The 27,020-nt window shown below is 34.5% G+C and overlaps 1 protein-coding gene across 1 annotated transcript; it reads left to right on the top strand.

Annotated features, from left to right (window-relative positions):
* Positions 1 to 380: 380 nt before the first annotated feature.
* On the top strand, positions 381 to 4,750 carry LOC134855979 (dnaJ homolog subfamily B member 13-like). Its single transcript, XM_063872345.1, has 6 exons — positions 381 to 513; positions 765 to 926; positions 1,561 to 1,718; positions 2,804 to 3,031; positions 3,666 to 3,761; positions 4,439 to 4,750. Exons 1-6 carry the CDS (start codon positions 396 to 398, stop codon positions 4,577 to 4,579), a joined length of 903 nt encoding a protein of 300 aa, XP_063728415.1. The 5' UTR covers positions 381 to 395; the 3' UTR covers positions 4,580 to 4,750.
* Positions 4,751 to 27,020: the final 22,270 nt, after the last annotated feature.

Raw genomic sequence — 27,020 nt, 5'->3', positions numbered from 1 at the left:
GCAAAAGAAGTATGAAATTTGAGTTTTTGAATAACATTTTATTTGGCAGAGTAATATATTTACAAAAACTACCTTAGCAGCACGTGCAATTGATTGAAAAAGAAATGACTATATTATGCATAATAGTTCTGAATTGTAATACAAGCACTATACTAAAAATTACCACCTATTGTAACATATCACCCAATTTTCTTCATTTTTTTCATAAGAACACAAGAAAAATGCCTATCTGAACAATCCAGGGATTTCTTTAACTTTCCCACTTTTGCAAGAGGGGATGAGATTCGCTACAAGGTGTTAAATTCACATATGCTTACCATTGAATTATTTCTTAATAGGGTTGGCAATTCGTTACTAGGTACCACAGGGAGGAATAGTTTAAGAGATCCCAATCAATGGTCCGTTTCAGATATCGCAAACTGGCCCTGAAGTACCATCCAGAGCGAAACAGCGAAGAAGGAGCTGCAGAGAAGTTCCGACAAATAGCCGAGGCTTATGATGTACTCTCCGACAGTGAGTAGCAGCTTCACGCTAATGATTCTAGTCTGCAAGCTTTTAATTACAATTTGCTGCTATATACGCATCTTAATGCGTGCATTTCTGCGATGAATTTATTTGAGTTAAGGTTTAACGAGCAAAGGTTTAAACTGAAACATTTCTAACCTCAACTAAAATAACATTGATAAGTGACAACTTTAGTTCACGTGAAGTCAGGGTGAGACATTCATATCATAATATTTTGACCCCTCAATTTCCTCTTTAAGACAGAAAGAAAGCAGTGTTTGACCAGTTTGGGGAGGAGGGTCTGAAGCAAGGAGTTCCAGAGGGTCAAGACCACACAGAGGCCTGGACACAGGGTTATACTTTCCACAACGAACCTCTCAAGGTCTTCACCGAGTTCTTCGGGGGGCAGAACCCGTTCGCAGGTACTTAATATAAACAAGAATCATATACCTTCATACGCTCGTGAGTTTCCTGTTAACTAAAGAAGGTCATAATTTTGAGTATACGACCAAAATCTTAAGAACCTTGAATATCTTGTAATTGGTCATGTATCTTGGTTACGCAACAAAACCTCCTTAGCAAGCATTTGCAAATGTAAGAAGCCAACACTAGCAAATTAAACAAAAATTCAGACAGATTTTTGAACGTTTCCTTGCGTCGCAAACAGGAACGTCGCTCAGCAAAAAACTGGACTGTGTGGAAAAATAATGGAATTGAAATATCCTTGACAGCCTGGATAGCCTTTGATAGATCCTCTGCGAATCTCAGAAACCGAAACTAACGTTGCGTTAGGGTAGCGTAGACAAAAACAAACGTTCCTTCTCACTTTGTTGATGGGATTTTTCTACCTTCACCCGCCCAGATACTGACAAATGGTTCGTTTAGTTTTGACAAAAAGCTCAACTTCTCTTGTTGTAGAAACTATGTACTATGTCTAGTACGATCAGGCATGTTTCACATCAAAGACATCTTTTTAAGATGTTTCTATTATTTGCAGAGTGGTTTGCAAGTTTCACATCAAATAGATATTTTTCAAATTGTTTCTATTGTTTACAGAGTGGTACGACAGACGGGATGGGGAGCTGGACATGGGATTCGGAGGTCTGCACGGGAGGGGGCGAAAGCAGCAGGACTCCCCCATAGAGCGGGATCTCTACCTGACCCTGGAGGAGATATACCACGGCTGCATCAAGAAGATGAAAATATCAAGAAGAGTGCGTTTTATATCCCTAATGCCAAATTGTTGGCAAGATAATAAGTTGCAAAAAGTTGGAACAGACAAAAAAATTAAAAAGATCAATCCGAAAACTTTTTTTTATAGCAAGATTTGCACACACATTTGAAATTTAAGATGACCTTGAGGTTGAGACATACTTTCTGTCTGAAAAATGAGCTTTTGCATGCAAACGTTTTCTAAAATAGGTCATTTGCTCTTTTCAATTAATTTAGTCAGCTCCAACTGTTTGCATCTCTCTACATCCTTTTTGATTATAGATCTTGACAAATTTAATTAATCTAAGACTGTTCGTTTAGACGACGGAAACAATTTTCCCCTAATTTCAGTACCAAAAAAAACAGTTAAAAAATCTTCTTAATCTATAAGCAACGTTTTTTTGACCGAGTAGGTTGCTCATGTTCGCGAAAACTGCCAGCTATTTGCCATTTTTTTATAGAAAACTATTGAAACATCGGATCAAATTGGAAATCCCCCCCCCCCCCAATCCGCGCTTTGGGGGAAGATAGTTCAATAGGTATTGAGGCATGCTCATAACCACTTGAAATTAGTTTCAATTGATGAAACCATGCACCAGATTCTCCAACGAATGTAGACTAGCAAACTTATTAAAACTGAAAACTAACTTAAGAGTGAAAAAATAGGACTAAATTATATGAATACAAAGCCGGCTTTTTTCTACCTTAACTGATGATAAATGTGTAACTACGTGACATTAATTAAGTAGCTGACGGGAGCAAATTTTGATATTTAGATACGAACGTCGAGTACAAACCCTGGTAACTTTTTTGATTTTTGAATTATTTGCGACACTCAATCAAAAAACTTCACTCGGTCAACTGAATACGGGGGGAGATTTCTCAATTGATCCGAAAACTCCGTTATCAAAATGCTCATCAGTGTTAGTTTTCAAAAGTTGATCAGCAGGGCCTAGTTCAATAAACAATATAATTCTAAAAAAGCAGTACTGAATTCAATGAATGGTTTTATTATTAGACTTTGTTGCATTTGTTTAAACAATTAAGTCATCCAATAGTTTGACATCATGACAATTTGTTCACATAGGTTATGAATGAAGACGGACACACCTCGAGCATCAGAGACAAGATTCTGACGATCACTGTGAAGCCTGGATGGAAGGCAGGGACTAAAATAACATTTCCCAAAGAGGGCGACCAGGGGCCAAACACGGTGCCCGCCGATATAGTGTTCATCCTCAAAGACAAGCCCCACCCCCGCTTCGAGAGAGTGGGCAACGACCTAATCTACACTGCCACTATACAGCTGGGAGAAGTGAGTTTGGATCATATAAACTATTTTCCCCCTATTGCAATGGGGGGGATAGTTAACAAGGTTTGGATGAAATTTATTGAAACAACGTCAACCAATAGGAATGGAATTGAAATAACGTCAACCAATAGGAATGCAACAGAACAAATTTCTGAGAAATACAAAGCAAATCCAGTTGAGCATAAATGAAATGCGTTTTTATAGGGGGGAGATTCTTTACAAGGTACCATAGGGGAGAAATAGTTAACATGATCCGTGAGTTTCTGCTTGTGCTTCTTTTGAACTTTTCTTAGATAAAAACAGCATATCTAATAAGAGAAGACGTAACAAAGGTCGGGACAACCTAGCTTTGTAAAAATGATAGACAAAAAGTGTCTTAAACACAAAGATCGTAAGCTATACGAAATTTCCAAAAATTGAATAAATACAATTTCAAAGCAACCAAACATTCCCAAATCATCCATGTTTATCTCGGCTCAATTGTTTCGGATAAATGCTTCAAATATTCGACGTTGATTTAAGATTTAAGATGAAGTGACTCGGAGAATGCCGTTGTCTGTTTTTCATTGAAAGCCAGCAATAGTATACGCTGCCCATATTCCAGTTTATGATTGTCATTCAAAGTGTTGCGTTTCAGGCGCTGACCGGGTGCAACGTGTCCATCCAGACCCTGGACAACCGGGAGTTGAACATCCCTGTGAACGAAATTATCACTCACGGATACCAGAAGAAGGTCAGTAAGTGTATCACTCGCACTAATGAACCATTCAAACACTTTGCCGCTTTGTCAACTCATTTTGGCTCGCAAGTTAACGAGTTTCTCTTATCCGTCAAAAATCGTTGCAAGAACTACCAGTTAGATTATTTGTTGGGTGAAGTAATTTAACTGTTTTGGTTTTGAAATATTTGCAATATATTAAGATTTTCTTTATTTCCTGCATTTGCAGAAATGGAAGTAAGCTCATACCAAGACTGCACGTATCAGGTCTAGCCCCGAATGTTGCGACTGCTTTTTAACATGCCTAAGTGGCCTCAAAGGTTATCAATTAAAGGCAATCTATTTGGTTTTATTTGGGTTATACTCTAAAGGAGACTAGACCCATGAAAACTCAGTTTTAGGGTCTACTTAACAATCGCCCTCCCTTTGGTATCTCCTTAAGAATTGCCACGTCTATTAATAAAAGCAGTAAATTAGCGCTTTGTATTGAGAATTATAATTTTGCTACAATCTGATTGGTCGAAAATGCGTTAGTTTAATCTAATATACAATTGCCCTTTCTTAAAAGGGGGGGGGGGGGGGCAATTGTTAAGTAGATCCCAGTTTTGTTTCTGTAGGATATCCACATGACATTTATGTACTTTCTCTGTTTATCTGTTTAACAGAGTGTTTTATAAACTGATAATGCTTAGGTGTTGAACGAGGGGATGAAAATTTCGAACCCGCGGGATAGTGGCAAAGTAGTGGGAGATCTGTTTATCAAGTTCAACATAGTTTTCCCGCAGAGTCTAACGCCCGATAAAAAACAGCTGATCAAGGCCGCCCTCTTGTGACCATACAATTAAAGCTGTGACCATACAATTCACACGAAAACAGACCACACGTTAGATATGAGGTCATCTGAACACGGAAATAAATCGGCAAAAAATCTGCTAAAACAGAAATTCGTGGAAATATTAAATTCTTTTTTTTTATATAAAAATTAATTAAATTTTTTCTTTTCAGCATTGTATTGAGAAAGAGATGAAGCTGGTTTATGTAGGAAGCCAACACTGTCTACGGTCTTCTCAGCTGTTTTAAAAATATAAAGAAAAAACGAATCGGCGGATGAAGTCGCACAGCGTGAGATCCACTCAAAAGCCCAGCGTGAGATCCGCTCTTCTAAATTTTTTTTTACAAGAACAATATTAAGACCTTAGTGAAAGCAAAAAAAATGTAGAAGGATTGAAAATAAAAATTCATTTTTTATTGAACTAAAAAAACGGTCAGTGAAAAATCCTCATTTTCCATTGTTAAAATCTTAACGCATCTAACGCATGTAGCAAAGTCACCAAAGAACTTTTAGACACAAAGCGAAGCTGCGCACCACTTGCGATACAACAATTTTAGGATGAAAAAAATTATAAGATAAATTAAAAGCATCATGACGCTCAAAAATTAGCAAACAGGTCTTCGAACAAAGTTACAATTGACACAGGAAGTGGAAAAACAAAAAACGAGCATTCAAAAACTAGTGACAGACAGAGTCTTATCGATATCAAAAAACTGCCGGACATTTAAAGGAAAAAAATCGGTAAATAAACTGAAATAAAGCCGACAGTCGATTAGCTGAAACGAATAGCCAAACATTTTCATAAAAATCTTGGAAAAAATTTCATAAAACGCGTACACAGGATCAACGATAGCTGTAAAAATAGTGTGTTTAAAGTGGACTTCAGAATTTGAAAAGTAACCCGACAGAAGGTCGACAATCATGAAGACGGAAAATCATTAGCAGAAAATTAGTATCGAAACTGAATAATTATTCACAATGATTTGAGTTCTAGTAATAGTATATATCAGTAGTAACTAGTACCCCTAGTAGTTATATTTGAATTTCATTTGAATTTGAATACATAGCAGCATCATAAGTGATTACACTGATTTTGTTTAACTAGTTGTTAACCCGAAAAAAAGTCTATATTTCGATATGATAAACGCTTGATAATCGCAAGGGTAATAAAAATCAAAAAACAGATTAAAATATAGTACGAGAATTCCTTATACTTACGAGACTTACCTTCAAACTACCTCACATATTTCGTCATATGAGCTTCGGATCTATTTTTTTATTTGCGCCATGTATTAACTGGTTTGAAAAAATATCGGAATTGATAAAATAAGGCCTTGATAAACCATATGTATCAATTCTCATAACATTTTTCAAACCAGTTTATGAAAATATATCCTATTGAGACAGCCCGCATTTAAAAAAAATAGAAAAAAGGAAAAAAATCGATTATAATGGATTTTCTTTGTCTAAAATATTGTCAATATATAATCAATTCCTGTTACGCTGAGACCACAAAATTGGACTAAAAATCGATTTAAATCAATTTTTTTCTCGCAAAAACATAATGCATTATAGTTCATTTAAAATCCATTATAATGGATTATATAATAAGAAAATCACTTTAAAATGGATTTTTTTCCACTCTGTTTTTGTTTTGCGTGTGCAGAACTTTCAAAAATTTCTGCATGTATCAAATGAGTAATGCGGAAACTTTGCAAAGCGAAAGTACGTCCAACTACATTTCTGTACCTACACTCAAATTGTAAAAGATTCCGTTATTCTCTTACAACCTCCATCTCAACGTTTAACCCAATCCCCCCCCCCCCCCCCCTGCCCACACACACCTGAGACATCCCCCCCCCCCCCACCTGAGGGCGGAGCGGTTCAGTTTTTTTTTGGGGGGGGGGGGGGGGCAAAGGGGTAAACGCTTTGAGTTAATAGAAGGGGGATTAGCAATTCAGTTATTGAGTAACATAAAAAATTAACAAAAATATCAAAGTTGAGCAAAAAAAATTTAATTAAATAAGTAACCAGATTTAGCTTAAAACGTATAGAAGACTTTATGTGCGTTGAAAATCGCATCTCAGTTAGGTGCAAAAAAATCGATTATAATTGGGTTTCATTTTCGGTGTCCACAACAGTGAAAAAAATCGATTATAATGGATTAAAAATGGATTTTGTTGCTTCGAAAAATACTAATAATTTAAAACCAATTTTAATTTATTATAACCATTTTTTTTTCACTTTTCTGGACACTGACAATGAAACTCAATTATATTCGGTTGTATTCAAAGAACTCCAATGCGGGAAAACCAAGCTTTGTTTAGTTTAGAAAAATCAGTCGAAAAGAGGTAAAAGCAATCAGCTGAAAAAATGGAAAACTTGCAACATAACCCTGCGGGATTTCAAGCGATGTTCCAGTGCGACAGGGACAGGCCATCAGCGAACTGTAATTGTATTTGTAGCAATTGCTTTGACTTAAGCATAAATTGCGACAACACTTCGTCTGTTGACGACAAAGCAAAAAACCATTTACGCGACACTTGGAAAAAAATGAATATGAAAAAAAAACAATTAAAAAAACGTTCAAGGTGGAAAAACTGATAAAACATTTCAAGTCAGCCACTTAGAAAATTATGGAAAAGCCTTTTTGAAAATTTTAAACTTTAATATACGAGAATGTGTTATTGCTTCAATATCAGTCCGACTGATTTTTATACAGAAGGTACACTAATTATCAAATAAACCGGAACAACCGAGAAAAAAAAAAGAAAATATCAATGCAAAAACACAAGCGAAGCAGAGCTTCACACCATTTACGCTAGAGAGAGATATTTTCAAACGTTCGAAAGAAAAAATAATTAAATGAAACTGACCACTTATTCACTAGCTCAAAAATCCAATTGAACACAGACAACTGAACCAATCGCACGCCTTGAAATTATGTAAAAAAATACGACACAAAGTGAAAAACGTAAATAAAATCAACTGATTTCACAGGAAAACTTGTCCGTTGGACCTGGAAAATGTCAATAAAATTAATACAGCAATGTCCCTCGCCCCACTGATGTAGCTTCTAAGCTTAGGTTATTTTGTTCAAGGACCCTGAATTATTTTTTATTCAGTTAAGGAGCCAATCCAAAATTGATATAATTTGCTAACAAGGAACAGCATTCGAACGGAACAGCATTTTCCGATTCTTAGCATCTCAAACGACAAATTCTTCTCAGAAAAACAAATCAATTGTTCAAAAATTTCAGCTAAAATAAAAAAAATAATCGGAACATCGAAAGTGTGAAAATATTGTTTCCTCAAAACTGAGAGGAAACAAACGAAACACAAAAGAAAACAACTAAAATATTACCTCAAAAACGCGCCTATTGAAAAAATCGTACATTCAATTATATGCAGCAAAAAATATGTGCCACTTACAACGTGTCGCACGAGCAGAAGCACAAAGTTTCTACCAAAAAAAACTATTGTGAAACGACATACGAAAAAATCGGTGAATGACAAGGAGACGGGTCTCATCTAGACCGTGAACTCACAAAAAAGCAAAAAAAAACAAACAAAATGCATTTTGGAGGGTAATTGAACAAATAAGGCGGTAAACATAACTGTTTCACAACTTGCAAGTCCTCAAATCGAACGAAAATAAGACTAACAACTATAATAAATAAAGATCTAAATACACGGCACATAAATTTTCTTCTAATTGGATGCCTTGCTTTTGCTTTGTTTGCTTCACTGTCTCTCATAATTGCCTATTGAGCTCAATGTCCGGATCATGCCCGTCTCCTGGTCATTTCATTTTTAGTTTTTTATTTTTTATCAAGGAATATCTGCAGATTTGATTTTGAATTTTCAAAAATTACTTTTAACATTCCATTTACTTTCATCCGACTGAATTAGAAGCCTTTCATCCGACAGCATTGAAATTTTTTGAGTGACGAGAAAAAAAACGCGAATTTTCTGCGTTCTGGACTTGATAAAAAAATCAAAAGTGATTAAGTTCAATTGTTTGCTCATCTATATGAAATTAAGGAGTTTTGAATGCTGTATTTGCTCTATCAAAAATTTCTGAAGAAAACTAAATTTAATGCCTGCGTATACCTTCCTTCATTTAAAAGGAATCAAAAGATTATTTCGCTTTTCTTTTAAATGTTTTCCAATCAAGTTTTTATCCTAATTCGGGTTAGATAAGCTTGAATTCAAATTTGAGTTACAAAAAAGTCGCTGCATAGATTGCAATTGGGTTCGTTAAAAACAATAAGAATTGAGCCAAAGAGAAGTTCTTCAAAAATCTGCATACCTGTCAAAATTTCAGAACAAAAAAAAATTAAAAGAAGGGTGCTTTCGGTTCGGTTGCATTACCGATTTCTCAATTCTGCGAACAACTGTATGGAGCGCAGTGCGAGAACACTATGGAGAATTTTCCTGTTTGAGGTGATGTGCTGAAATTTCCAGCAATCTCCAAAAAATGACGAAACAATTTTGAACACAGAGGCGAAGTTGCGCTTCGCATACACAATATGACCGACAACGCAACTGGGAAAAGCTGAATGAGTAAAACTTTGAGTCAACAAAATTTCTTAAGTGACGCACGCCAATTATGAGTCTACATAACTGTTAAGTGACACAAGTCAATTATGACGCATTAGCAGTACCAGTCAATTTGAAAAGAAATTTACCAACTAACACTACCTCAATTTATAGAGCGGACGCATTTTAACTAGTATACGAAAAAGTTCATTACAAACATGCGACCCTTCTGAGGTTCGAACCCTCTTATTTTGCTGCTGGTCTTTTTCCCTACATCTACGCTACAGAGCCATAACACCTTGAAGCTAAAGTGCTATTTGTAATACAATGGTGTGTGTTAATATCCTTAGCATTTGCTGTACTTAATCGCTGGTTATTGATCTTATGCATATACTGCAATAAAATAGCACTTTCAAAAAGAGCATTAATAATTGCGACTTAGGTTGGAAAAAAAAGAGTTCGTTATAACACACAAGCTTTGCCTGTGTAAAAATAAAACGGTCCTGTTTCTAGGCAAATTAAGTAGTGACATAGTATTAACCACAAAAATCACAATTTAAAAAAAATTCTGCCGTTTTTTTGGGCATTAAAGCTATCACTGAGACATTTTTTGAATTTCTTTTTCATCAATCGAAACACGACTGAAAGGGTTTCAGTATGACATAACATAGCCAACTGACAGTTGCGTTCAACTGCCAAATGAACGCAAGAAAACAGAAAAACACTGACTTTCGAATTTCAAAAGAAAAAAAATAAATGTCCTTTAAGCTCTTTGAATTTTAAAAAAATAGATGTCCTTTAAGCTCTTTGAATTTGGAGAGTGCTATTTACGTCATTTTCATCAAATTATTTTCAATTGACCTCAAAAAGTGCATATATACCCAAGTGCATTCTGGGAGTTCAAGAAAAAAAAGATTTGGAAATTTTCAAAGCTATGAAGGGTTAAGAAAACTGAGACATAACAGACACATTATTGACGATTAAAATTAGATATCAAGTCATTCTGGTTTCTTTACTAGGTGTGCGAGAGAAAGCGCTTAGAGTTATCGCGAAAGCCTCCAGCCCTCTCCAAAAAAAACGAAGAATTAATTTTAAACTATAAAACTGGTACACCTGTGCCAGTTAAGTAGTGCCCAATTTATTACAAACAAAATCCATTAATTTTTTTAATTCTCCCATTTTCCAAGATATAGCAGCTATCAATTTAAGTTAATACAAAATCCATTATACAATAATAGAAGAATGGCCGGTTACTGTCCTTTTAACGCAGAATATTCCGACCACACTCAAGAAAAACTACAAGCAAAAGGCTTTTTCTTTTTTCCGAATAAGTTTCGTATAAAAATAACACAAAGAAAATTATTGATTTAGACAAACTAGACAACAGTTTTTTCAAAAATTGAATGACGAACAAAAATGAAAAACTTTTCTGTTTTTTTTGTAGAATACATTTTGAGTTTTTCTACTACTTAAAAGAAAACAGTTATTCTTAATAAGTCCTACTCGCTCGCTTTGTTGGCTCGAAAATAAACTGATAGTTATAAAAACTCAAACCACATTTTCTCGACAATGTGACATTTTCAAAATTTTTTAAATGTCATTCGAATCACGACTGAAAGGGTTTTATTATGATATCTCACTCAAAACATTCCAATCTTTATTTGTGGTTCCTGATTTTGTGAGGAAAATAAAAATCTAAAACACAACCGATAACAGTTTCTCTACCTTTTCAGAGGTCGGAACAATTAGTTTGACCAATAAAAAATCATGTAAAGAGTGACTCGCGCGCGATGTTTTCGTCTGCCATAAATTCGTCGCAAAAAAATCAGACCAATTTAGGACCACAAACTTTCTTGGATTTTTGTTTTGCCCAAAAAGGGTTTAACATGACACAAAAAAATATCCCTGCAAGCTTTTTGACGAGGTACGCCATAGTTCTTTAACGAACCCTTATCACTGTGTCGGAACAACAGAAAAAAAATTTAATTTCAGATACCTTAAATTTTCAACATCGACTGCAGATGTTACTATAACAGATCAATTTAAACACAGAAACGAAGTTGAGCTTCGCGCCATTTGCGGATCAAAAGTGAATGAGTACGATTGAAATCAAATGAAAAAAGATCGACTTTTGTCAAAAACAACTGCAAAAGCCCTAAAAGTCTGGAAAAAAATAGCTGCACCGTTATTAAATTTACAAAGAGCTTTCCGAGTGCTAGAGTGAAGTCGAACTTGCAAACTTTAAATTTGAAAAGAAACAGGTCCCAACTGGAATCGAACTCCTGGGCTTTTTCGTCTCAAGCATAGGTGTTATTGCAACTTGAAAAAAAGCTGAAACTTCAATAAATTGGGTTACGGCAATCTCGCCGACAAAAGATATCAAATCATTCTGGTTTCTTTAATAGGCGTGCGAGAAAGAGCTTAGAGTTAGCGCGAAAGCCTCCAGCCCTCTCCAAAAAAAACGAAGAATCAATTTTAAACTATAAAACTGGTACACCTGTGCCAGTTAAGTAGTGCCCAATTTATTACCCACAAAATCCATTAATTTTTTTAATTCTCCCATTTTCCAGGGTTTAACAGCTATCAATTTAAGTTAATGCAAAATCCATTATACAATAATAGAAGAATGGCCGGTTACTGTCCTTTTAACGCAGAATATTCCGACCACACTCAAGAAAAACTACAAGCAAAAGGCTTTTTCTTTTTTCCGAATAAGTTTCGTTTAAAAATAACACAAAGAAAATTATTGATTTAGACAAACTAGACAACAGTTTTTTCAAAATTGAATGACGAACAAAAATGAAAAACTTTTCTGATTTTTTGTAGAATACATTTTGAGTTTTTCTACTACTTAAAAGAAAACAGTTATTCTTAATAAGTCCTACTCGCTCGCTTTGTTGGCTCGAAAATAAACTGATAGTTATAAAAACTCAAACCACATTTTCTCGACAATGTGACATTTTCAAAATTTTTTAAATGTCATTCGAATCACGACTGAAAGTGTTTTATTATGATATCTCACTCAAACATTTCCGATCTTTATTTGTGGTTCCTGATTTTGCGAGGAAAACAAAAATCTAAAACACAATCAATAACAGTTTCTCTACCTTTTCAAAGGTCGGAACATTTAGTTTGACCAATAGTAAAATCATATTACGAGTGACTCGAGCGCGATTGTTTTCGTCTGCCATAAATTCGTCGCAAAAAATCAGACCAATTCAGGACCACAAACTTTCTTGGATTTTTGTTTTGCCCAAAAAGGCTTTAACATGACACAAAATTATATCCCTGCAAGCTTTTTAACGAGGTACCTTAATTAGTGCTGAAAAAGAAACAGGCTACGCCATAGTTCCTTTAACGAACCCTGGTCACTCTGTCTCGGAATAAAAGAAGAAAAAAAATTCAGATAACTTAAATTTTCAACGTTGACTGCAGATGTTACTATAACAAATCAATTTAAACACAGAGACAAAGTTGAGCTTCGCGCCACTTGCGGATCAAAAGTGAATGAGTACGATTGAAATCAAATGAGAAAAGATCGACTTTTGTCAAAAACAACTGCAAAAGCCCTAAACATCTGGAAAAAAACAGCTGCATCGTTATTAAATTTACAAAGTGCTTTCCAAATGCTAGAGTGAAGTCCAACTTGCAAACTTTAAACTTGAAAAGAAACAGGTCCCAACTGGAATCGAACTCCTGGGCTTTTTCGTCTCAAGCATCGGTGTTATTGCAACTTGAAAAAAAGCTGAAACTTCAAAAAATTTGGTTACGACAACCTCGCCGACCCAAGATATCAAGTCATTCTGGTTTCTTTAATAGGCGTGCGAGAAAGCGCTTAGAGTTAGCGCGAAAGCCTCCAGCCCTCTCCAAAAAAAACGAAGAATCAATTTTAAACTATAAAACTGGTACACCTGTGCCAGTAAAGCAGTGCACAATTTATTACCCACAAAATTCATAATTTTTTCAATTCTCCCATTTTTCAGGGTATTACAGCTATCAATTAAAGTTAATGAAAAATCCATTATACAAAAATAGAAGAATGGCAGGTTACTGTGCAATTAACGCAGAATATTCCGACCACATTCAAGAAAAACTACAAGCAAAAGGCTTTTTCTTTTTTCCGAAAAAGTTTCGTAGAAAAATAACACAAAGAAAATTAATGATTTAGACAAACTAGACAAAAGTTTTTTTCAAAAATTGAATGACGAACAAAAATGAAAAACTTTTCTGATTTTTTGTAGAATACATTTTGAGTTTTAATACTATCTAAAAGAAAACATTTATTCTTAATAAGTCCTACTCGCTCGCTTTGTTGGCTCGAAAATAGACTGATAGTTATAAAAACTCAAACCGCATTTTCTCGACAATAAGACATTTTCAAAATTTATTAAATGTCATTCGAATCACGACTGAAAGGGTTTTATTATGATATGTCACTCAAACATTTCCGATCTTTATTTGTGGTTCCTGATTTTGCGAGGAAAACAAAAATCTAAAACACAATCATTAACAGTTTCTCTACCTTTTCAGAGGTCGGAACAATTAGTTTGACCAATAGTAAAATCATAATAGGAGTAACTCGAGCGCGATTTTTTTCGTCTGCCCATAAATTCGTCGCAAAAAATCAGACCAATTTAGGACCACAAACTTTCTTGGATTTTTGTTTTGCCCAAAAAGGCTTTAACATGACACAAAATTATATCCCTGCAAGCTTTTTGACGAGGTACCTTAATTAGTGCTGAAAAAGAAACATCCTACGCCATAGTTCCTTTAACGAACCCTCGTCACTCTGTCTCGGAATAACAGATAAAAAATAAAATTTCAGATAACTTAAATTTTCAACATTGACTGCAGATGTTACTATAACAAATCAATTTAAACACAGAGACGAAGTTGAGCTTCAAGCCTGTTGCGGATCGAAAGTGAATGAGTACGATTGATATCAAATGAAAAAAGATCAACTTTTGTCAAAAACAACTGCAAAAGCACTAAAAATCTGGAAAAAAATAGCTGCATCGTTATTAAATTTACAAAGACCTTTCCGAATGCTAGAGTGAAGTCGAACGTGCAAACTTTAAACTTGAAAAGAAACAGGTCCCAACTGGAATCGAACTCCTGGGCTTTTTCGTCTCAAGCATCGGTGTTATTGCAACTTGAAAAAAAGCTGAAACTTCAATAAATTGGGTTACGGCAATCTCGCCGAAAAAAGATATCAAGTCATGCTGGTTTCTTTAATAGGCGCGCGAGAAAGCGCTTAGAGTTAGCGCGAAAGCCTCCAGCCCTCTCCAAAAAAAATGAAGAATCAATTTTAACCTATAAAGTGGTACACCTGTGCCAGTAAAGCAGTGCACAATTTATTACCCACAAAATTCATTAATTTTTTTAATTCTCCCATTTTTCAGGGTATTACAGCTATCAATTAAAGTTAATGAAAAAATCCATTATACAATAATAGAGGAATGGCCGGTTACTGTGCAATTAACGCAGAATAATCCGACCACATTCAAGAAAAACTACAAGCAAAAGGCTTTTTCGTTTTTCCGATTAAGTTTCGTAGAAAAAAAAACACAAAGAAAATTAATGATTTAGACAAACTAGACAAAAGTTTATTCAAAAATTGAATGACGAACAAAAATGAAAAACTTTTCTGATTTTTTGTAGAATAATTTTTGAGTTTTTCTACTACTTAAATGAAAAATTTTATTCTTAATAAGTCCTACTCGCTCGCTTTGTTGGCTAGAAATTAGACTGATAGTTAAAAAAACTTGAGCAAATTTTTCTCGACAATAAGACATTTTCAAAATTTATTAAATGTCATTCGAATCACGACTGAAAGGGTTTAATTATGATATCTCACTCAAACATTTCCGATCTTTATTTGTGGTTCCTGATTTTGCGAGGAAAACAAAAATCTAAAACACAATCATTAACAGTTTCTCTACCTTTTCAGAGGTCGGAACAATTAGTTTGAGCAATAGTAAAATCATAATAGGAGTAACTCGAGCGCGATTTTTTTCGTCTGCCCATAAATTCGTCGCAAAAAATCAGACCAATTTAGGACCACAAACTTTCTTGGATTTTTGTTTTGCCCAAAAAGGCTTTAACATGACACAAAATTATATCCCTGCAAGCTTTTTGACGAGGTACCTTAATTAGTGCTGAAAAAGAAACATCCTACGCCATAGTTCCTTTAACGAACCCTCGTCACTCTGTCTCGGAATAACAGATAAAAAATAAAATTTCAGATAACTTGAATTTTCAACATTGACTGCAGATGTTACTATAACAAATCAATTTAAACACAGAGACGAAGTTGAGCTTCAAGCCTGTTGCGGATCGAAAGTGAATGAGTACGATTGAAAACAAATGAAAAAAGATCGACTTTTGTCAAAAACAACTGCAAAAGCCCTAAAAATCTGGAAAAAAAATAGCTGCACCGTTATTAAATTTACAAAGACCTTTCCGAATGCTAGAGTGAAGTCGAACTTGCAAACTTTAAACTTGAAAAGAAACAGGTCCCAACTGGAATCGAACTCCTGGGCTTTTTCGTCTCAAGCATCGGTGTTATTGCAACTTGAAAAAAAGCTGAAACTTCAAAAAATTGGGTTAAGGCAATCTCGCCGACAAAAATAGGCAGACGGACGATTGTCCAAAAAAGCACAAATAAAGTTTGCAAAAAAAAACATTTCCCAGTCGGATTCGAACCACAAGCCTTTGCCGTCTCAAGTAGATGTGTTACCTCTACGACACATGCGCCAGATGGTTGACTGAATTTAAAATTATAATCAGAAACCATGCATTCGAAAACTGAAAATAAATTTTAAAAAGTTCAAAAAACATTAAAGAGTGTTTATAAAAAAGAGTGTTTAATTCTGCTGGGAATTCTTAAAATTGAAATCCGCGTTTGATAATTTAAATATTTCACTTTTTCGGATGTCCAATCTTTCGTTATTTTTTTGTATTAATCCAATAGATTCTAGCTTCAATTCTAAACAAAGATAAGAATAAAATTTTTAATTAATGAGCAGTATCTTAATCTAATAAGTTATCAATCGATTTAGACAGTTTTCTTTTAACAACATTAGATAACTTTGATGATGTTCCCTTCGGCTTTGCTGCAGTTTTTGGTGGCCTTTCAAGCCCATTCTTTTTTGTTAATATCACCTGATTTTCAGCACTTGTCGAAAAATTCGAGCTTCTCGAACACTCCTGATTTTGATAATTCGATGAGGTAAGTTGAGCGGTTAGATTTGACACATTTCCATGGACATACGAGGGTGCTCCTTCGCTCATTCCACTTCTGTCAGCACAGCAGTACGAAACATACGCCGAGTCTCCTCGATTCAAACTTGCCGCGGATTTTTCCATAACTAAATTTGGTTTCAAATTGGGTTCCGCTTCGGTTGACTTAGAATTAGTCTGCTTACCAAGGTAGGATGTGCTGCGCGGCGCCGCAACTGGCCCTGGTGAAGTTTCGAGCATTCCACGAGTATAATTTAAAGTCGCTGCTTTTCCCCGCGGAGTAGATGTTTTCGGCAACTTTAGTTTCAAAGACTTCACAAACGTCTGCGAGTTGAGCGCGGGGTACTCAGTAACCTCATCGGACTCTTCATTCTCAAGGTACGAACTATCGGAATCTTCGTTGCATTCGCTGTATGATGCACCGCTGCTTTTTCCAGATTCCCTGTCGGAAAAGTGACATTCTTTCTCATCTTTGCCAGAATTTATCGAAATGGCAACATCAGTTGACGTAAGCAATCGTTCAAAACGAACCCAATCATTGAAAAGACTCCAACACTTTTGGAAATTGAACCAATCGATAGGGCTGAATTTGCTCTTAACATGACCACAGAAGCTGGAAAATTCATTTTCAGGCGACTCCAAGTTCACGTTGAGATCAGCAATTTTGGAAGCAACTTCCTCTAACTGGTAATTTTCGAGCCTTATTCTGAAAAAATGAACAAGAGTTGATTGAATAAAACTATAATTTTGGGACATTTTCTAAAACTATCAAGCAAAAATGCGCGAACTGAAGCAACTTTTATTAACTAATTTATATGCACTGAACATGCAACGAACGAGCGTAGAACTGTGAAAATATAATGACACCACATTCAACTAATGGCTAGCCTTCGTATTGAAAAAAAGTTGTTGAAGCAACTTTAGTAAATTCATTTATATGCACTGACCATATAAACGAAGTTGTAGTGTCAAAACTCTGTCGTCACTGATTAAAATATACATTCAAAATACTTTCACAGAAAAACACCGTAAACGAGCTTAACAGCTGGACATCTCAGCAGTTTTTGCAGTTAACAAACTGCATCATTCACGCTTTAGAAAAATGAGACGACTACTGGGCTAACGCTTTCAGCAGACCAGCCTTCTAGCATATACAAATGAAAGAACACTTGAGCAAACTGGCGAATTCCCGATGAGCAACCAAAAAATCAGTCCCATAAATACTCTACTTGAACTCTGATTGGCAGAATATTTAGCCAACGAATATGTCAAACTTTCGTTTATAATTAAAACAAAAATAAAATACACGGGCGTACAGCAAGCAACTGAAGCTGCTTCTGAACAATGAGTTTGTCTGTTGTTAAAACAGATGGTTCAGTACAAGAACACCGAAGTACAAGAGTGCCGAAAAATGTTCATGAGCGGCGACAATTAATTTGAAAAAGATATTCGGATCTACTTAACAATATCCACCCTTTTCAAGAAGGGGGGATGAAGGGGGATTGTTTAGTAGAACAATATGGTCGATTTTTCGACCAATCAGAATGCAGCAAAATTAGAATTCTCAATAGAAAGCCCAGTGTTAATTTACTGCATTTATTGATAGGGGAAAGATTCTTATGTAGGGGGGAGGAGGATATTGTCAAGTAGATCCAGAACTTTTCCAATGACCAAAGCAAAAATGAACAAAAATACTTCTAACGCAAAAAAAAGGTTTGAGAATTTAGACAAGCAAAATAGACGCCGCCAGTTCAAAGGAAGTTAGACGACCACTATTATGAGAAAATGGTATTTAGTAATATGACAACCGAATTAGACGATCAGAAAATAACGGAATTTAGACGATTACTTGCGTTCAAATTGAGTAAAATTTGTTTACTGCCTTAAATTAACTGCTGGTCGAGTAACTACTGGTTGTCCAACCACTAATCAGGTTATTAATGTCACAGTTGTGTAATATATGCATTGCAAAAATGTTTTTTTTTTTCGATTTAACGTTTATAATTAAATTACAATAATAGTTTTGGTGAGTCCTGTGATCATATGCTCTTTTTGTTTTTCTTTAACTTCAACCTCAATAAAAATATTGCTGGCCCGGTTCTTATCGTCTAAATTCAAATGGTTATCGTAAAAATTCCGTTTTCTTACAGTCGTCTAATTTGCTTGTCGTCCAATTTCCTAAGCCCGAGAAAATAGACAAAACAGGGCGCGAAAATTGTTTGCAGACTACAATTAACAATCGGTGCGCAACAATCATTTGTTATCCATTAAAAAGTATGCCCTGCTGTTTTCAAACAAAAAATTGTTGAGGTTTTTTTTTAAATATCTGTCTAATGGGAAAAATTTTAATCTGTTTTTCACAGAAAAAGTTTTAATCATTATATACAGGGGCGGACTAGGATTTTCTCGAGGGGGGGCGGGATTTTCAAAAAAGTGTTTATGATTTACCAATATGATTTTCTGAGCTCTCACAAAGCAGTACAAAGACCCTGTTTTGGGCAAAATTTCTGCGCCGCAGGCAAAACTTTGAAAAAACAGGCCGAGAAAGGCAATTTTAGGCACTTTTTGGAGCATAACTTTGAAAAAACAGGCCGAGAAAGGCAATTTCAGGCACTTTTTGGAGCAAAACTTTGAAAAAACAGGCCGAGAAAGGCAATTTTAGGCACTTTTAGGAGCAAAACTTTGAAAAAACAGGCCGAGAAAGGCAATTTTAGGCACTTTTTGGAAAATGGTTACCAAAAAATTCCGTTTTTTCGACGCGCGCTCCCACCTCAAAATTAGCATATATTGGCGCCCAAGGCGCCTTTAGAAAAATTTTAGGGTCCGTCACCAAAAATGGATATTTCAAAATTGTACAAAGGGGTGACCCTTTGGGTCTCCCCCTAAATCCGCCCCTAATTATATATCTTACAGCGCTGTTTATTTTGAAATAGAAATAACCCAGAGTGGACGTTCATAAAAAATCAACTGATTGGGCTGCAGAAAAACAAAACTTTGTTCCAACAGCTCGAAGGAGGGCAAGAACTTTGATTTCGCGCCAATTTTTTTTTTCACTCTTATTTTGACTACGTCAAAGAAACTAGCAGAGGTCAAGGGTGCTCAAGGTCAAGGGTATTGATATCATAATGAAGCATATTTGGTCGTGATTTGAAATCTATAAATTAAAAAAAACGCTCAGTATAGGGACAAATTGGTCTGATTAATTTCAGTTTTCAGACTGATGTAGATGAAAAATTTCAATTGTAATTTAGATGAAATTAGTTCATATTCTGTATTTTTTTCGTCTAATTCAAACACCCTTGACTTAGTCAAATAGTTAATCTAAAAAAAGTGAGAAAAATTTTTTTATTGAATTTTGTAGATTTTTTTGTTGTAGATTGTGTGCCTCAGATCATTTTTAAGTGCTTTAAATTGCTGTTTAGGTTTTATTAAGGACGATAAATATATTTAATTACTTCATTTTGAATATAGTCACTAGGGTAGTTCAAAGCTCAAACCATGATATCTTTGCAGGAAAGCAGGAAAATGAACAAAAAAATAGTCCAATATAAAACCGTCCGAAAAAAGATCCCAAGTAATAATTGTTTCAACAAGCCGGTAGGCCAAAAAATGTCCTTTGGTCAACAAATATAAAGAACAAAATAGTGACCGCAGCAGTCGCGCCAACTTGTTGCAACCTTGCCAATAGATGGCAGCACTTAAAACGAAATTTAGAGCCGGTTATCGCCTTGAACTTAAGCCGCATTGTTTTGTATTGGATTGTTTTTTTTCCTTTATTACATGATTTTTTTGGATTATTTTGTAACAAGTGTTTTGTATGGGACTGTTTTGTATATGCACCCTTACTTTGAGCCTTGCCACTCAGAAGTTCTGAGATTAACAAACTTCTATCAAAAATTGCTTGTTACAAAAAAAATTCAGGAGAAAAATTACCGTTAGCAGAAATATTGAAGGTCTTCATAAAATGCAAGAAAAATTTTGTCAAATTTAGAATTCTTCCAGTTGGTTGTTGATACCAGTAAAACCAATTTTTTTTAGATCTTTTTTGGATTTATTTAAAAAGTTGTTTTTCCTCTGAGAGGAACAATTTTTTAACAAATCGGAAAAAAATGTTAAAAAATTTGGTTTTACTGGTATCAACAACCAAATGCAAGAATAATACTTGTAAAAGCCAAAAAATTAAATGCCATTCTTCCTGGCTGCAAAAAATGTCTAAAAAACCATAATACATAAGCAAAAGATTAAATTCAGATCTCTAATTTTTACAAAAAAAAAATTACAAATACAAATTTTGGATTGTACTTTTTTTCATGCTTTTTTACTGTCGAATTTTTGAAATTTTCTTAATGTCGAAGAAGATAACAGAAAAACCGCGTTTTGAGACTGCTTTTAGCAAATTAAAGATGTAAACTATCTTGTACGTTTGATTTTCAGACGGCAAAAAACCAAAACATTAGACTCAATTAGATTTTTAAATTTAATTGTGATGTTCGTTTTTTAAAAGAGGATTAGAAGTTATTCTGGAATTTAAAACGCTCAGATTTAAGACTATTGTAAACGAATCAGCCGATGTACAAAACCAACCGAAAAAGCGCAGAGTATGTTATCCAGCCAAAAAGTTAGTTTTTATCAAGGAAATTTGCATGATTTTGGCAATTGTTACGTAACAATTACGTATTTTCGGCTGATTTATATACAATTTTTAAATTATCATTCATTAAATTTATTCCAGGGTCGAAGTTGTCATTTCATGTCCAGGTAGTTGGAACCAACTTATGATGTTTGCGGACAACCGCGACCGAACCTTATCAAAATCATCGCGGGTGTAGGTTAGTTTTTGTTCCGACTTTCGATACGAAAGTAACGGAATATTTGTGCTCGGGGTGGGTTTTTTTTTCTTCAGACAAATTTCGACTTTTTAACTAGCCATTTTTGACGGAATTTTTTTATATCATTCAAAAGATATTGTTGTCCTGAGCTTAAATTTGAAAAGATATTTCACCTGTGATCATTCTTCGTAAAGTTATGAGGATTTAAAGATTGCGATTTTGACCAATTTGGGACAATTAACGCGCGATATAATTCGCGCTATTAACGCGTAAGCGGAGATTTAATCCGTCTTATAAATCGTTCCAAATTGGTTGAACGAAGCTTATTTGCCATAATTGATTTGTTACAAGGAACGAAATCTATCTTCTTATACTTTATATGGCGTGTGGGGGGATGATTTTCATAAAAAAACTAGCGTTTAACGCACCTCCGGTGCTTCGAAAATTTTCGACAGCCCATGAAAAACCGCATATATTGGAAACAACATCTGCAAACTTTTAGTGTACTCTAACTGCACCCAATTATAGGGTTGGTGATTTCGAACTTTTTAATTTTTTTTTAATTCCCATTTTAAAAGCGTCATCTCGAAAAGTTAATGGGCCTCTGCAGAAATTTGGAGGCCAGAATTGCAACCACTGAGAGCATCCTACTATAGGGTTAGGAATTCAAAATTTTGAATTTTTTTAAAACTAAGTTTCCAAAAAAAATTGAAAAAAAAAACGTCTTATCTCGGAAACTAAAAGGATTTGAGCATTCATATTAAGAGTCAAGATTTGAGACGCCAGGGTGTACACTGACAATAAGGTTGTATTTTCGAGTTGGTAGTTTCAACTTTTTTGAATTCTTTGTAGATAAGTTCTTTGAGAAATTTTGAAAAAATCAAAAACGTCACATCTCGGAAAGTAAAAGCATTTGAGGAGTCGCGTTTAGCAGTCGCATGTGGCAAGATTTGCAAGTCTTTAGAGTACCCTGACAACATCGAACTATAGCATTGGGAATTTCAAATTTTTTAAAAAAATTAATTTTAACTTTCTGAAAATTTTGAAAAAATAACAAAAAACGTCACATCTCGAAAACTACAAAGAATTGAGCAGTCATACTTGGAGGCAAGATTCGCAATCTTTGAAAGTACTTTGTCAGGACCTAACTACAGGGTTGGGAATTTCAGATTTTCAAAAAATAAAAATAATTTAAGTTTTCTGAAAACTTTTGAAAAAATCACAAAAAACGTCATATCTCGAAAACTGCGAGGAACCGAGAAGTCAGTATATGGAGACAAGATTCGCAATCTTTGAGAGTACTCTGACACGACCTAACTACAGGGTTAGGAATTTCGGTTTTCTAAAAAATAATAATTTAAGTTTTCTGAAATATTTTGAAAAAATCACAAAAAACTTCATATCTCGAAAACTACAAGGATTTGAACAGTCATATTTGGAGGCAAGGTTTGTAATCCCTTAGAGTACTCTGACAGTACCCAACTACAGGGTTGGGAACTCAAAGCTTTGTAAATTATTTTGTTATTTGAAATTTCTGAAAGTTTGAAAAAATCTCAAAAATTGTCTTATCTCGTTAACTAAAATGATTCGGGCATTCAAAATTGGATGCCAAATTCGCAACCCCTAATTCGATATTGGGCTGCTTAATTTAAACTCGGTAAAATAACCACTAAAATCAAATTGGAATTGGAAAATCGAAAAAAAATTCTTAACCATTGCAATATACGATATAGCTTAAACATGCAAAAATAATACGTTGAAAAAGCTTAAACATGGCGAGATAGTGAAGCCCGCATTTAAATATATAATAGATTTCAAATTTGAGAAAAAAAATCTTCATTTTATTTCATTTCATCTGATTTTTTTGTTATTACTGCTGCTCCATAAACCTTAAAAGGCAGTCGGAACATTCAGCGCTTCGCCCTGATACGAGCAGTCTTGTTTAGACTTTGCATATTGAGTACATGCGTTTGCGTCGGGCGCGACCGCGAAGAAATGGTGACAGCGACCAGCGAAATTGATTAATATACCCGATTAAAATTTTGGATAAATCATTTGATGAAAAATTACTACGTTGCTTTGGCTACCAATTTCCAAAAACTGATAAGACCATTTTGCGTTTCCGGCTAAGTTGAGAACAACTACTAACGCAGAAATAAAATCACAACTACTAACGCAGAAATAAAGAATCAACAAGACTGCTCGTATCAGGGCGAAGCCCTGAAAATTCCGACTGCCTTTGAACGTTTATGGAGCAGTAATAACATTCAAAAATTAAATGAAATAAAATAAAACTAGAGGATTGATATCTTCAAAAATTTCGAATTTTTTTTAAATATTAAGTTTTTTGAAATTTTTTGAAAAATCATTAAAAAACGTCATATCTCGAAAGCTACAAGGATTTGAGAAGTAAGATTTGGAGGCAAGATTCGCAACCCCTGAGACTACCTGACATCCCCCATCTACAGGGTTGCCGATTTCAAATTTTCAGAAACTTAAATTAACCTAGAAATTTTTGAAATTAACCTAGAAATTAACCGGGAAATTTTTGCCGTATCTCGTAACCTCATTGCTTATTGATATATGCAGGCCGAAATCGCAACATCTGGGGAAACCCTGACGGAAAAAAAATACGTTGAAAAAACTTAAACATGGCGAGATAGCAAAGCCCGCATTTAATTATATTAACTAAAAAAAATTAGCCATTGAGAGGTCATATTTGGAGAAAAGATTCGCAATCTTTGAGAGAACTCTGACAGGACCCAACTACAGGGTTGGGAATTTCAGATTCTGCGAAAAAAAATTAATATGAGTTTTCTGAAATTTTTTGAAAAAATCACAAAAAAACGTCATATCTCGAAAGCTACAAGGATTTGAACAATCATATTTGGAGGCAAGATTTGTAATTCCTTAGAGTACGCTGACAGCTCCCAACTACAAGGTTGCGAATTTCAAATTTCGAAAAATAATTAATTTAAACTTTCTGAAAATTTTGAAAAAATAACAAAAAACGTCACATCTCGAAAACTACAGAATTGAGCAGTCATACTTGGAGGCAAGATTCGCAGTCCTTGAGAGTACTCTGACAGTTCCTAAATACAGGGTTGGGAATTTCTGATTTTAAAAAAATAATAATAACTTCAGTTTTCTGAAAATTTTTGAATAAATTACAAAAAACGTCATATCTTGAAAACTACAAAGAATTGAGCAGTCATACTTGGAGGCAAGATTTGCAATCTTTGAGAGAATTCTGACAGGACCCAACTACAGGGTTGGGAATTTCAGATTTTGGGAAAAAAAATAATATTAGTTTTCTGATAATTTTTTGACAAAATCACAAAAAAACGTCATATCTCGAAAACTACAAGGATTTGAATAATCATATTTGGAGGCAAGATTTGAGACGCCAGGGTGTACACTGACAATAAGGTTGTATCTTCGAGTTGGTAGTTTCAACTTTTTTGAATTCTTTGTAGTTAAGTTCTTTGAGAAATTTTGAAAAAATCAAAAACGTCACATCTCGGAAAGTAAAAGCATTTGAGGAGTCGCGTTTAGCAGTCGAATGTGGCAAGATTTGCAACTCTTTAGAGTACCCTGACAACATCGAACTATAGCATTGGGAATTTCAAATTTTTTAAAATAATTAATTTTAACTTTCTGAAAACTTTTGAAAAAATCACAAAAAACGTCATATCTCGAAAACTGCGAGGAACCGAGAAGTCATTATATGGAGACAAGATTCGCAATCTTTGAGAGTACTCTGACACGACCTAACTACAGGGTTAGGAATTTCGGTTTTCTAAAAAATAATAATTTAAGTTTTCTGAAATATTTTGAAAAAATCACAAAAAACTTCATATCTCGAAAGCTACAAGGATTTGAACAATCATATTTGGAGGCAAGATTTGTAATTCCTTAGAGTACGCTGACAGCTCCCAACTACAAGGTTGCGAATTTCAAATTTCGAAAAATAATTAATTTAAACTTTCTGAAAATTTTGAAAAAATAACAAAAAACGTCACATCTCGAAAACTACAGAATTGAGCAGTCATACTTGGAGGCAAGATTCGCAGTCCTTGAGAGTACTCTGACAGTTCCTAAATACAGGGTTGGGAATTTCTGATTTTAAAAAAATAATAATAACTTCAGTTTTCTGAAAATTTTTGAATAAATTACAAAAAACGTCATATCTTGAAAACTACAAAGAATTGAGCAGTCATACTTGGAGGCAAGATTTGCAATCTTTGAGAGAATTCTGACAGGACCCAACTACAGGGTTGGGAATTTCAGATTTTGGGAAAAAAAATAATATTAGTTTTCTGATAATTTTTTGACAAAATCACAAAAAAACGTCATATCTCGAAAACTACAAGGATTTGAATAATCATATTTGGAGGCAAGATTTGTAATTCCTTAGAGTACTCTGACAGCGCCCAAGTACAAAGTTGCGAATTTCAAATTTTGAAAAATAATTCATTAAAATTTTTTGAAAACTTTTGAAGAAATTACAAAAAACGTCATATCTCGAAAACAACAAGGATTTGAGCAGTCATAATTGGAGGCAAGATTCGCAATCCTTGATAGTACTCTGACAGTACCCAACTACAGGGTTGGGAACTTCAAGTTTTGTTAATTATTTTGTTATTTGAAATTTCTGAAAAATCTCGTTAAGTAAAATGATTCGGGCATTCAAAACTGGAGTCCAATTTCGCAACCCCTAATTTTGGATTGTACTTTTTTTTCATGCTTTTTTACTGTTGAATTTTTGAAATTTTCTTAATGTCGAAGAAGATAACAGGAAAACCGCGTTTTGAGACTGCTTTTAGCAAATTAAAGATATGAACTATCTTGTACGTTTGATTTTCAGACGGCAAAAAACCAAAACATTAGACTCAATTAGATTTTTAAATTTAATTGTGATGTTCGTTTTTTAAAAGAGGATTAGAAGTTATTCTGGAATTTAAAACGCTCAGATTTAAGACTATTGTAAACGAATCAGCCGATGTACAAAACCAACCGAAAAAGCGCAGAGTATGTTATCCAGCCAAAAAGTTAGTTTTTATCAAGGAAATTTGCATGATTTTGGCGATTGTTACGTAACAATTACGTATTTTCGGCTGATTTATATACAATTTTTAAATTATCATTCATTAAATTTATTCCAGGGTCGAAGTTGTCATTTCATGTCCAGGTAGTTGGAACCAACTTATGATGTTTGCGGACAACCGCGACCGAACCTTATCAAAATCATCGCGGGTGTAGGTTAGTTTTTGTTCCGACTTTCGATACGAAAGTAACGGAAAATTTGTGCTCGGGGTGGGTTTTTTTTTCTTCAGACAAATTTCGACTTTTTAACTAGCCATTTTTGACGGAATTTTTTTATATCATTCAAAAGATTTTGTTGTCCTGAGCTTAAATTTGAAAAGATATTTCACCTGTGATCATTCTTCGTAAAGTTATGAGGATTTAAAGATTGCGATTTTGACCAATTTGGGACAATTAACGCGCGATATAATTCGCGCTATTAACGCGTAAGCGGAGATTTAATCCGTCTTATAAATCGTTCCAAATTGGTTGAACGAAGCTTATTTGCCATAATTGATTTGTTACAAGGAACGAAATCTATCTTCTTATACTTTATATGGCGTGTGGGGGGATGATTTTCATAAAAAACTAGCGTTTAACGCACCTCCGGTGCTTCGAAAATTTTCGACAGCTCATGAAAAACCGCATATATTGGAAACAACATCTGCAAACTTTTAGTGTACTCTGACTGCACCCAATTATAGGGTTGGTGATTTCGAACTTTTTAATTTTTTTTAATTCCCA

The sequence above is a fragment of the Symsagittifera roscoffensis genome, unplaced genomic scaffold (assembly GCF_963678635.1).
Source record: "Symsagittifera roscoffensis unplaced genomic scaffold, txSymRosc1.1 SCAFFOLD_233, whole genome shotgun sequence".
In the NCBI taxonomy this organism is placed as follows: domain Eukaryota; kingdom Metazoa; phylum Xenacoelomorpha; order Acoela; family Convolutidae; genus Symsagittifera; species Symsagittifera roscoffensis.
This window is presented reverse-complemented; position numbering and strand designations above follow the sequence as displayed.

What these genes read in the sequence shown, in the direction of transcription:
- LOC134855979 (XM_063872345.1), top strand. Translation starts at nt 396, where the DNA reads ATGGTCCGTTTCAGATATCGCAAACTGGCCCTGAAGTACCATCCAGAG. An exon ending in TTATGATGTACTCTCCGACA is followed by an intron (nt 514 to 764) that starts GTGAGTAGCAGC and finishes TTCCTCTTTAAG; the next exon opens with ACAGAAAGAAAGCAGTGTTT. An exon ending in GGGGCAGAACCCGTTCGCAG is followed by an intron (nt 927 to 1,560) that starts GTACTTAATATA and finishes TATTGTTTACAG; the next exon opens with AGTGGTACGACAGACGGGAT.